The sequence below is a fragment of the Cephus cinctus genome, unplaced genomic scaffold (genome assembly GCF_000341935.2).
Source record: "Cephus cinctus unplaced genomic scaffold, Ccin1 Ccin1_scaffold0689, whole genome shotgun sequence".
Classification (NCBI taxonomy): domain Eukaryota; kingdom Metazoa; phylum Arthropoda; class Insecta; order Hymenoptera; family Cephidae; genus Cephus; species Cephus cinctus.
Window position 1 is genome coordinate 404,384 of NW_014333312.1, and position 12,170 is coordinate 416,553.

Here is a 12,170-nt window from a genome sequence, read left to right on the forward strand (position 1 = left end):
TTAGTTTTTATAAGGTCATAGGATTCCCGCTTGATATTGAAATATTTACAATAAACTTGAGATATAATTTATTAACGCTTTAGCCTAGACTAATTTTGGCTTGTATATTATTCGATTATGTACAAAAAACTAACATGTGATCGTATAAAGTTTTAGGTGATATAAATGATGGATTATGTTATTATCAGTCACTATGCTCATCTGAATCTTCTGCTAAGATCCTATCATGTCCTGGCAACATAATTTTTGGGTCAAAGGTCTTTTGAAAGCATTTCTGAAAGATGGACCGAGCTTTCTTTGCCGGGGGTGGTGAATTTGGTACAGTGTCTTCGTCATCAGATGTATCTGAAACATCTACACGTTCGTTGCACGTCTTTCGCTTTGGCATATTGGAGAATACAGAATTAATGAGATTTCTGCTGTCGATGGATTCTCTATGTAATATGGATTTGCTGGTAGAAGGTTTCTCATTGTAATTAAAAACTTCCCTGGTGATTCGCTCGCTGTTATTCTGCATGACATGGTCGTTTTCAGAATGACCATTACCCATGTTAACCAAAGTATTTGAATCAGTATTAATAAGAGATACATCATGATTGTCCTTTATCGAGGCACTTTGTATGTTTGATGTTGCATTGCCTGTTTTAGTACTAATTTTTGAATTGTTTATAGTGCGACGATTAACTGTGTTTGCAGATTTTTTAAATGACTTTTTATTTGCTGCTTTCTTTTGTAAACTTTGCTCCCGTTTGCCACCTGCAGATTTGTCAATGGCAGATGTCACATCAGGATTTAATGTTGACAGCACTACATTGGCTTCGAACGATGTTGTTTCTATAGTGAAGATCACTGGTCTGCAAAATTCAAATTGAACTTTGTAAATACAGGTGTGATAGTTAAGACCATTTGCATTTTAGTAAAAATGTTTACCGTCCAGCTGTTTCAAAATGGATGCCTAATGAAAGACCTACAGACTCTGCAAAATTTAGAATAGCTCTCAGTTCTTTCATGCAGAAAGTAATGGTCGTTTCTGTTTCTACATTGTAGTTGACGAATTCGCTCAAGTCTAATGCCAAATGGGTTCGTGTAATCTTTGACAATGCTATAAATTAGAAACTTTCATTTATCGTATGCAAAGATTTTTTTAAATATGAATAAATGGCTTACTGCATGTTTCATCAATGTAATTTCTCAGAATTACTTTTTGTGGTGTGATCTGTATAGTAAGTTCTACGAGGTTCTGTTGAAAATTCTGTACTGCATCTATAAGCACCTTTGAGTGTGATGTCAACTTGTTAGAAATACTTTCCTTGTTATATACAGCCTGGAATAAGATATGAGATAATAGAAATATAAATACAATTTATAAGTAAAGACACACATACAAACCTCCATCATTTCAGAGTCTATTATAGGTAATAAATATGTTTTGGTAATATTGTTTTTGTATTTCAACATAAATATCAATTTGGAAGCATTTGGTTGCAGTTTTATGTGGCACGTTTCCACTTGTTTGTCTAGTGCATTTGGTGTCTTGAATACTGCCATTATACTCTATAAAGAATTGTTTTAGAGTATATGACACACTAAAATAAAGAATATACAATTATTTACCCTTATGGAGATTTTACACTTGAGGGTGTCCTTTTCATCATCATCTCCAAAAATATAGTATGAAAAATAATTTTCATGAAATGTAAAATTTGCATAAGCAGAATTTGCCATATTGACAGAGCGGAAGGATATGCACTTCTCTTGAGGGTGCACATACATTTCATCTCCTATCTTTGAAAGACAATGAATAGCTCTTGCCAAGACTGAAATTGTAATCATATAATTATATCATAAATTGACACTAATGTTAACAATTTAACAAATTTTAGTTAAGTAAATAAAGGTTGTCAAAAGGTAGCAGAAATCATAACCTAAACATAGAATTAAGATTAACATACTTTTAATATTGGCTCCAGGTACAATACACTTCATGGTGATTTTATAGCATTCACAATTATGTTATATGAGTTCTGTTTAAGCCAATCATATAAATTTTTCAGAAATTCACCATTATATGAGATACAGCAGCGTTATTCAAGTTCCCGCTATTCACGAACGATCTTGTATGCGCTGGATCGTTTAGTGATTGGCTAAAAGATCATTCCTACCTTATGGTGGGGGATAGGGTATCCTCCCTCTTGATTTCACTTGGACTGTCACTCCTACATTCACTAAAATATTTGACATTTCCACAATTCGGAATTTTGTTAATGATTGTTGAAACTGACTCCAAGAGATCACATAAATTTCTAAGTGTTTCGTAGTAGCATAACTATTTAATAATCATGGTAAGTAGAAATCTTGAATCTCTTGTAGGTCTCTTGATTCACTATGGGGTTACAAATTCTAACCTCATAAAAGAGTAAATAACTTTGTTGTCAGATAATATAGTATCACACCATAGAGTTCTTTCTTTGTATTTTATTAATTATGTAGTACTTTAACGATATCTTATTATCAAATGTTGTATGACTAATAATATGAGTTCTTTTACTAATGATTACTTTACACAGCTTGTTCTAGTCTTGGGAGATTTACACATTCCACACAGATGTAGTAGCTTGCCAAGTAAATTTAAAAAGCTCCTTGTGCCTGGTAGGATACAACATATTCTATGTACAGGCAACCTTTGTACAAAGGAATCCTATGATTATCTCAAGACTTTGGCCAGTGATGTACACGTAGTACGGGGTGACTTTGATGAAGTATGTACAACTTTTAAATACAAACTTACCCTAATCTCTAGTATTATCAGTTTTTATGCTAACAACTGTATTGTTTTTTTTTTACAGAATTTGAATTATCCAGAACAAAAAGTTGTTACTGTTGGTCAATTTAGAATTGGACTATCGCATGGTCATCAAGTGGTTCCATGGGGTGATCCTGAATCTCTAGCATTAATTCAAAGGCAATTGGACGTGGATATTCTCATATCTGGTCACACACATAAATTTGAAGCTTACGAGCATGAGAATAAATTTTACATAAATCCAGGTTCTGCAACTGGAGCATACAACCCTTTAGACACGTTAGTGGATAATTTCTTTGTAATATCACTTCATCAGTTTTGCCAACAAGCACATCTTTAAATTCATACTTTCTCTTCCAGCTCTGTAATACCATCCTTTGTGCTGATGGATATCCAGAGTTCAACAGTGGTAACTTATGTATACCAGCTTGTAGGGGATGAAGTAAAGGTGGAGCGAATTGAGTACAAGAAGAGCTAAAAAATAAATGAGCATTATCGACTGCTGCCGAATTTTCGTACTTTACATATACATATTTTTTTTTATTAACGGCATCTACCGAAAAGAGATCTTATACAGCGTGTGCATTTGATGAGATACACGCGATGTATATCCATTTTTGAATTCAAACTATATGTACCGTACGATTTGTGCGCGATGCGTGCGTATAATTATATATACATATATAAAGGTAGCCATTAAGCACTACAATACGTGATTGAAGCGTTCGACGCTTTATTGTAAATAAAAAATAATTTAATCGTTACATATATCAATCAGCATCGACTGATCTAGGCCGACTTGTTTGTTGTTTACCAGTTGCGAGCTGTTCCGCTCGAGTAGTACGCCATGCCGGTTGTCACGTAGTATCGATTCGTAACAACTATCGACCTCAACAAGCCCTGTGTAATTGTTACATGACTACGTGCATCTGATCCCCACTCGTCATACTTTCAAAATAATCGTTGTCTTCCGTTGTTACTTCCAATAGCTTCTTCTGGCTTAATGCGACACAGACTGTCAACATACAGATAAACCTATTTCCATAGGCGTTGAATGATTCAAGGTCCACGACGCACAGTATAGGTGGATAATCATAAGTAAATGTCATTGAATGTTTCGAAGAATAATTAATATCATCTGCAAAAGTATTTTAAAAAAGGGGTCTGTGGTAAAAAAAAAAGTTAAAAGGTTTAGATTATTCCAGAAACATCCTCGGCTGTTTATTGCCATGTAAACTGTGTAATTCTCTACGCCTATGGGGATTTATCTACAGTAGAGTAAAGACGCTTTGAGACAGAAATGAGAGTCAGTAAAAAGAAGAGAAGAACAGGCAGTAATGGCGTCAGTGGTAAGAGGGGGGTTGCTGAGCGTCGTTACAAAAGGGATCGGGGCCCCTTGTTTGGGTTTAGTACCGAACGATCGCTCGTGTAATATTCATCTCAAGAAAACATTTTCTCGACTTCAATTTGCTATTTTTTTGTGTTATTAATATTTTAACCGTGTAATTGACAACATGGCTCTTGCATTGCTGAGGGTTGGAGTACGCTCCGCCATTTCGCGGGGAATTTTGGAAAAACGCGGGGCGCAGGCGTTGTCCTGTTCCCTCTTTGCTTCAGAACAAAATGCTTTCAGAACAGAAAATGCATATCAGGTTCGTGCAATTACATTTATTTATTTTATTTTATTCAGCTTTCTGCAGTCGCCATTGACACTTTCAGAAGTGGTTTCGCGTCGCGTCTGTTAAGGATGTTCTACCTTATACCGTCACAATAAAAAGTAACTAGAATTGAGAAATCTATATTATATAAACTCTGCATAACTAAAGATATTGTAAAGAGTACAGTATACAAGAAAAATACATCCATGTTTTGGCTCCTATTGTTTTAAGTCAATTTACATGCAACTCTGTTTCCCCAGGAAAAACTATGGAGTATGATTTTACTGAAAATTCATAAATATTAATTTTAGACTTTTCGTGACTCAAAAATAATATAAAAATATATATAAATATTACAGTTATGATAAAAGTTACAGTAATAACGTTTTATTTTAATAACTCAAAAAAAAAGTGGATGCTCATACATATAATTTCCCATGAAAATTGATGTATACTTTCTAAACACTTAAATAGTTTCAATAGTTTCTCACATTTTTCATATCTCTTAGTGCATTTATACACGCCAACGTATCGTGTCTCCATAAGAAGCCACGTTAAGTCAATACAAATTTACGGACACATCTTTTGAACTGAAAAGATATTTGACTGATATTTTAATTCATACAAATTTCAACTATTTCTTCTGGGCCTGACATATAGGTTGAACATTCTTAAGTGAAAATGGGATGGCATAAATAAAAGTTGTATTTCTGATTTACATATTTTTATAGGGCTATAACAATTCGAAAAGAGTCACAAACTTATAAAGTTAATAATACTGTATTAAACTTTATACATATACATATAGTATATCTATAATAGTCAAGCAACCGGCAATTATATTCATCAATTGTTCACTCAGCATGTGCGAAGTGTGTTTTCCTTTATACCCGATGTGCAGCGTCAAACATTTTATCAGTGTAATATGAAAGTAGGTCTTCGCACCAGACTTGTTTACAAACTGAAAATCGAATCGTGAGACCTTGCGTAATCAGACACACAACAAATATATATATGTACATGGCATTAGCAGCCATGCGACTGAATAAATGAACAAGATTGTTCATTTTCGTCAATACTGTAGAAGTAGATATATATTAATTAATATATTATGATCTAAAAACATACACAAGGTCTTCCTGATAAAATTGTATGTAGTCAAACTCGACTCCCAGGAATGTAGTGAAAGGAAAAGGGCCTGGTCCGTACCATATAATATAGGCCAGGCCCTTTCACAGGTATCTACGTAACGAATTCTAGAAGTTTAATTTTTTCATTTTAATTTTTAGTAGTTTTCATAGAACTATAAATTATTTTGCAATGTTATTCTCGTGCTATCCACGTTTCACTTGAGCGACTTCATGCAGGTTAATGAACTTTCTTGAACCTCGGTCGTTTCACACCGCTTGATAGGAGAAGCATAACAATGAACGAGACTGTAGAAAATAGTACAAGATGTCGGTATAACAAATCACCATGATAATTGACTTTATTGATAAGTAAAAAATTGTATAAGCAATGAGTCTTCTTTTTTTTTAATTTTCAGTATGCTCACGTTGCAAAGAGGATGTACAGTAAAAGGAATGTTCATCACACAAGGGCGTCGGCATCTGTTAATGAAGACAGCGATAGCGACAGTGATTCTGATGACGAACATAATAGGGTGAGATATATATATTTTTTGATTACATTGCTTGCGTTCATCATATTACGAGGGCATTATGAAAGGCTGAAATTCAAGGCAGGAAACTAGAGTTGCTCGTTGCGTACAGTCGCCACTGCGTATAAAGTATGCTAATAACATATGGATGTACGTACAAACGCTAGGTATTATTGTACTGCTTGTTTTAAATTCCAAAGTGGGTAGAACCAGTTGATTGGGTCTGTCGTGTTTGGGCCCTTCAAAAAAGAGTTTCTAGCTTCATAATAGTTATTGCGCAATTATGTAAAGTAAGTTAAAAAAAGATGTTGCTTCGTTCACGCATGACTAAAGTGTTAGACTACAGTATTTGGGTCATGAACATTTTTTATGTAGATGTTTAATGTATCAAATATATTACTGAGATAAGATTAAAGGACTATCGAAAGTTCACGATGAAGTATATATTATGGTTAATTTTCTCTCGTCTCTGAAACATATAGTCTTGCTATTTTTTTTAACTGACAAAGGTTATCGTGTTTTTCCTAGCTATTGGCCCTAGCTTTAAAATCGCTAGTGCGTATTTGATTTTCAGGCTCTTTTGTCTTAATATTATTCCCTCCAGGTGTATAAAATTATAACGATGCAATGACCTTAATTAGGAAGCAGGAGTCTCGCAATTAAAACTTTAATCAATACTTTACAAGCGATCGTCACCGATGGAAATACGGTTTACCACTTTCTCTTGTAAGTTGTGCATACAAATTGACGCTCTTAATTTTAGGGCGAGTCTCAATTCTGGAGAAGGAAGATGCGTACTTTACACAGTCATCTTGATGTGAACAAGGACGGCGTCATCAGCTATGATGACTTTATGTTACTTGGTGAAAGGTTTGCTGACTTAGGACATTTGAGCCCTGCAGCCAAGGAGGAATTTGAACAAGTTCTCAGGGTAAATACAGCTTCAGATTCTATATGCAGTTGCAATTATATACAAATTGTATAGTAACTTTGTCCCAGTGATTCATGATTCCGTGGCTGATTGTATGATATTTATAGGACATGTGGGTGGAGCAGTGGGGCGAAATCAGTCCATACAATCTTGTATCTGTTGAGAAATATTTGGAGGAGATGCATCATGTTCTTAATGATACATCGCTTAAGCGAAAGTGTCACCATTTCTTGCCCTTCTTGTTCAAGGTAAACTATAATATAAAATTTTAAACTATAATATAAAATATTGCAATTATTGCAATATGAGGATGATTCATTATTTATTACAAAGTGGTAATTTTTTGTTCGTTTTTGTTCTCCAGGCAGTTGATAAGGATGGAAGCGGAGAAATATCAGTGCAGGAGTTCAAGTTGTTTTTCCAGTGCCTGGGACTCAGTCATGATGTAATTATTAAACAGTTTATCACTTACTATTTCTCGTATTACGAATAGTCTGCTAATTGGATTATTTTATCTTTAGCACGCTGTCGTGTCGTTCACTTTTATCGATACGAATGAAGATGGAAAAATTAGTTTTAAGGAATTTGTTAAGCTTGGACGCGATTATATCCTCAGCGATGATCCCACTAGGCCCAGCAAACACTTCTGGGGACCACTGGTCGAGTGATAATTACATAACGATCTCATGAATTGTGATAATTTAATGATAACGTATATTCGTGTCATTTCATCAAAGCGTCATTTATGCCACTAACTTTTAAGCGTAGGATAAGTTTTTTAATAGGATTTGTATCGGAAAAACGAGAATTTTAATATAGCGTAATAACACGCATCACTATATCTACTGGTTTTTAATTTGTTTCATCTTTCTTTGATATTGATAATGCATAGAATTAAGGTAAAATAATTGAAAACGTGAGGTTTATTTTTAAAAACATATCGCAATACAGTAAAAAAAAAAGTTAGAAAGTAAATTCACTGCGCATATTATAGGCCAATGTCTATCTGAAGATTTTTCACTTGTGATATCAGTCCCGCAATGTCGTTACCTCTGTGAAAAAATTATGAGTTAATGAATTATGTAGATAATTAATAATTAGTGAAAATTAGTCCGATTATGTCTGTCACTTACATTTGTTTCAAGTTAGTCTTGATTGCTTCCTCTTGAGACTTGCTCAGTACGATATCGCGAGTTATATTCGATTTCTTATAACTTTCACGATATTTCGCCTGATCAGAAGCTTTTTTCTTCAACTGTTCCAAACGCATTTTCAGCTCATTTATGTTATCGGCCATATCTTTCAATGCGAGGGCTTCAGCTCTCTCAGCAACAGACATCGAAGGTTCCTTTTGTTTAACAAGTCTCAATACTGTATCAGCTCTGAAAAATAAATCAATTGATTATTCGTTGTCTAGACGATAACTAAACAGTAGCTCGATATAGTTGTTAATTAGAAATGTTATATTTTATAATTAGACTCTCACCTTCGTGCTAGATCCTCTTGGACATCTTTAATATCTTCATAATGCTCAGCCAGATGTTCTGCTGTTTGTTTAAGTTCCCTTTTAGTTTCTATAAGTCTATCAAGTTCCTTTAATTGGTGTTCCTTGAGAGCCTTCAGACTGCGCACCTTCTTTGACAGTTCTTCTCGTACTTTGTCATGATTTATAAAATAGCTTGTACGAAATATGTGAGTTGCACGGTACAGTAGCTATTAAGAAAAATTAATAGCGAACAAACATTAATAATTTGAAATTTAATTTAAGTTTGATTCCTGATATTTTATATATTACCTCCAGTGCTTCACGAGCTGACAATTCTGACTGATTGCTCAGCTTAGTAATGGGTTGCGTCACTTCGTGTCTTAGAAGACCTTTGATATATACGTCGAATGGCACTTTAGTTACCTGTTAATTCATTTAAAATAGTGATTAGATGAAGTATCTATAGATTATTATTATATAGTATTGTAAGAGGGACTGTACCTTTTTACTGGGACTCATGGTTGGTTCTGGTTGTTCCAATTTTGGGAGATACTGAAGATCTACTACAGTCAAATCCACCACTACTCCTGTATGAAGCAACACGATCAAGACACAAGGATCTTGGAGTAGACCAAAACCCAATATAGGAGTAGCTTGATTTTCGTTGGTATGCTTGGTTCTTGTACAGAGAAGATATTGAAAACTTGATTGGTTTGAGAGTGTTGGAATGTACAGCTCAGAGTTCTCTATATATATAAAAAAATAAAATGAACCAATGATATCAATTAGAAGGAAACCATTAAATGTTTTTCGATGAAACATACCTTCGCTAGCATTGATATATTCATCCAATTGTGAAACCATAGGTAAACTGACCATATGGATGCCAGCATTATGGGAACAGAAGTATCTAAGAAAAAAAAGTATATCGATAGATTCTTCTTTAGAATGAATTTTTTAAGAAAATATCATTTTTGTTCTATGAAACCTGGATTTGTTTCCCTTGTCACTGTGTAGATTAATTGGACAGGTGTACTTTTTATCTTCTTCTCTGTACAGCAATCCCAGTTCCATTTCTATAATTTCATAAATGTACAGAGCATCTTTCGGAGTGTTAGATCTTTCAATGATACTATTGGATGAGTTCAGCTGCGAAGGTGAAAATGTATGCAAAATTATTTCTGAATTTTACACTAGCTTTTTCTATCTCTTTGGTTCCTACCTTATCTTTTTCATCAACTACATCCTTCAATAAAATGCCATGGTAAATCTTTCCATGACAAGATGCCAGTATGACAATCGGGGGTGTTGTTTGAATGCACATTATAGAACAGAATTCTGTGCCATAATTATCCTCTGCCCAGGGATGTATAGTTAAGAACTCCATCCGTATTGATTTAGAATAACTGAAACGAATTAGTGACAATAAGAGAAAGGTGGATCTGTGTCGAATGGCATTGTTTTAATATAATTAGAAAGTCATACGTACGTTTCGCCTAAAATATTTTCACGAATTATAAACACTTCGCCAGATCCGCAAAGTCCCAAAATTGACCACTCGATTTGATTCCAGTTTATCTTGTCCATCTGTAGTGAAAAACAAAATTTTCATTCTCAAATTTTATCCTACATTACTAAATCAATGATTCACTCACCTTGCCATTAGATTTCTTAACGGTTGGTGTAGTAAAATCAAAATCGACTGCCGTGTCTCCAAGATCTTCGAAACTTGGTATTTTGGATGGAGATCCCGAACGACTCATGCCGATATTCCAGTTTCTGATAAGTTTCGGTTCTGAGCCTACCTCGGACTCGAATAGCCTAAGATGAAGGATACGTATAATATATTTTTATAGATAATTATGACAAAGTTCAGATAAGTAAATATTTGTTATTACTGTAATGTATTTTGTGACGTGAGTACAACCAAATGGGAATCATTAGTAGATCCAGGATGCCATCTTGCTCTACGAACTTCACCACTAGCGAAATAAGACCAGCAGCTATTAAGGTTGTGGCTTCTGAAAAGCAAAACGAAAGACATTTATAAGAGGAGAGAAAGATTGCTCGTAACATTACCTTTAAAATAACAGAATGTACAGCTCGCGCGTGTCTTTAGGAAGATTTGAATTCTGTATGGCGGTGAGATAATCAGTACTGGCTTGGAATTTTAAATAAAACAGAAGTAATTATAATCCCGGTCGTCTACGGTCAGTCGGGGTCCACGCAGTCCGAGACAAGGTTTGCATATGGACTTTTTAAATAATTATTATATTTAGCTTACGTTGGCGTATCGCGTACGGGCGTCATTTCGCATACCCTTCCACACACGTAAAATGGATGAGGAAATAAGGGTAGGAAGATGGCAAGTACTTTGCATACGTTAATCGTAAATTAGTTTGCCAGAAAATGGCTTCGTATCGACTTGATCCTCAATCTGATATGAAAGAACAAAGAATGCGTAACAACCACAACAGACTGCAGTATTTGTAAAAAATTATTAATTAAATTACCATAAAGTTAATGACTGTAACAGCAGCAATGTGTTTAACAGTCGTTACTTGTACCTGTGTACAATTACAATAGTGCTACATATACTATACAAGGAGTAGTCGTGTATCTGGCCAGAGGGTGTAAAGGGAAAAGGAAAAGAGAAGGGGGTGGGATAAAATAAAAATAAAAAAAATAAAAACAGAAGGCAGAGACTCGCTCTCAGTGCCAGTGGCTGCCTGCATTTCGTATTTTTTTATTATTACTCATATTTTCGCGTCCTGAAGAGACGGGGGGGGGACTGTAAGGGGTGTAGCCGTGGCAGCCAGTGCTGGTTTAACCCGAGCGTTATTAATGCCCGTAGCATAGCGTCGGCCAGCAGAGTTCTTAATAATTGATAAAAATGTATGCACACACGTGTATCCAGTCAAAAAGCCAATGGTCCGCGTGTTCGCAGCCAGGAGGTCGTCGGCGTCGCGACGCAACCGAAAAAGGCATGAGTTACAAGGGGAGTCGCGAGTAAAAGGACGAGGGTTGGTACCCGTGTCCGTACACCCTGGTACCTGCATTAAGGGTGGGAAATGGTTCGTTGACAAAGGTGACACGATTTATTCGCACTTTTCAACGTGGTTCGCGCGACGGCAAATTTTTCTCTTCGTTGCGTCACCATTTTGAAATTATCAAAATTTATGCGACGACGACCGTTACCGCTCCTCCACCCCACTCCCACCCCCACCTCCACCCCCACCATCCTGACATACACAAATACCGGGGTTTGTGTTACCCTAGAAAAACACCCTGAAAAAAAAAAACATCATCTCTGCTACCAGGTTACGTTCTCCATCGAACCGTGAGGCAGTTGGTAGCATAGCTGCTACCAGTAGTACGCAAAGCACCGTAGGTACCTACTTACAAATAAGAGTCTGAGTAGGTACAGGTTGGTAGTTCACTGTGAAGTAGAGAGCGTTTCATAAATTCGTACCGGCTGAATTTCCAGGGCTATAATAAATTGGACAAAGGCCCGTGGCTCTTGGGTCGGGGAGGGGGGTGGTGCCCGAAGCGGAAGTATGGGTATAGGTTAAGCGAAGGAGGGAGAGCGAGGGCAGTGCTGGTGCAGCAACCTTGCGCATCCCTTACGTTTC

At 35.7% G+C, this 12,170-nt stretch overlaps 4 protein-coding genes across 5 annotated transcripts in view; 2 read left to right on the plus strand and 2 right to left on the minus strand.

Annotated features, from left to right (window-relative positions):
- Positions 1–51: 51 nt before the first annotated feature.
- On the minus strand, positions 52–2,288 carry LOC107269671 (cell cycle checkpoint control protein RAD9A). 2 transcript variants are annotated; one of them, XM_025086992.1, is made up of 6 exons: positions 2,163–2,288; positions 1,615–1,817; positions 1,390–1,554; positions 1,168–1,324; positions 931–1,102; positions 52–854 (listed from the first exon to the last, which is right to left on the minus strand). In XM_025086992.1, exons 2-6 carry the CDS (start codon positions 1,771–1,773, stop codon positions 185–187), a joined length of 1,323 nt encoding a protein of 440 aa, XP_024942760.1. In that variant the 5' UTR covers positions 1,774–1,817; positions 2,163–2,288; the 3' UTR covers positions 52–184. The 2 variants fall into 2 exon arrangements, with proteins under 2 accessions (XP_024942760.1, XP_015599279.1); XM_015743793.2 differs by lacking the exon at positions 2,163–2,288 and adding an exon at positions 1,953–2,135.
- On the plus strand, positions 2,181–3,562 carry LOC107269680 (vacuolar protein sorting-associated protein 29). Its single transcript, XM_015743815.2, has 4 exons — positions 2,181–2,342; positions 2,568–2,759; positions 2,847–3,082; positions 3,164–3,562. Exons 1-4 carry the CDS (start codon positions 2,340–2,342, stop codon positions 3,279–3,281), a joined length of 549 nt encoding a protein of 182 aa, XP_015599301.1. The 5' UTR covers positions 2,181–2,339; the 3' UTR covers positions 3,282–3,562.
- A 152-nt stretch (positions 3,563–3,714) lies between these two features.
- Positions 3,715–7,895, plus strand: LOC107269676 (sarcoplasmic calcium-binding protein). Its single transcript, XM_015743801.2, has 6 exons — positions 3,715–4,455; positions 6,008–6,124; positions 6,885–7,052; positions 7,160–7,300; positions 7,417–7,497; positions 7,574–7,895. Exons 1-6 carry the CDS (start codon positions 4,318–4,320, stop codon positions 7,718–7,720), a joined length of 792 nt encoding a protein of 263 aa, XP_015599287.1. The 5' UTR covers positions 3,715–4,317; the 3' UTR covers positions 7,721–7,895.
- Positions 7,896–7,946: 51 nt separating this feature from the next.
- Positions 7,947–12,170, minus strand: part of LOC107269666 (nuclear pore complex protein Nup88) — a 257,533-nt gene continuing 253,309 nt past the window's right edge. Inside the window, exons 5-15 of the mRNA XM_025086989.1 lie at positions 10,437–10,559; positions 10,194–10,359; positions 10,028–10,125; positions 9,761–9,944; positions 9,527–9,687; positions 9,363–9,448; positions 9,040–9,284; positions 8,848–8,961; positions 8,539–8,765; positions 8,186–8,434; positions 7,947–8,104 (exon numbers count right to left, since the gene is read on the minus strand). Coding sequence (XP_024942757.1) covers positions 8,041–8,104; positions 8,186–8,434; positions 8,539–8,765; positions 8,848–8,961; positions 9,040–9,284; positions 9,363–9,448; positions 9,527–9,687; positions 9,761–9,944; positions 10,028–10,125; positions 10,194–10,359; positions 10,437–10,559 — 1,717 coding nt within the window. The 3' untranslated portion in view covers positions 7,947–8,040. The remainder of the gene's footprint in view (positions 8,105–8,185; positions 8,435–8,538; positions 8,766–8,847; positions 8,962–9,039; positions 9,285–9,362; positions 9,449–9,526; positions 9,688–9,760; positions 9,945–10,027; positions 10,126–10,193; positions 10,360–10,436; positions 10,560–12,170) is intronic.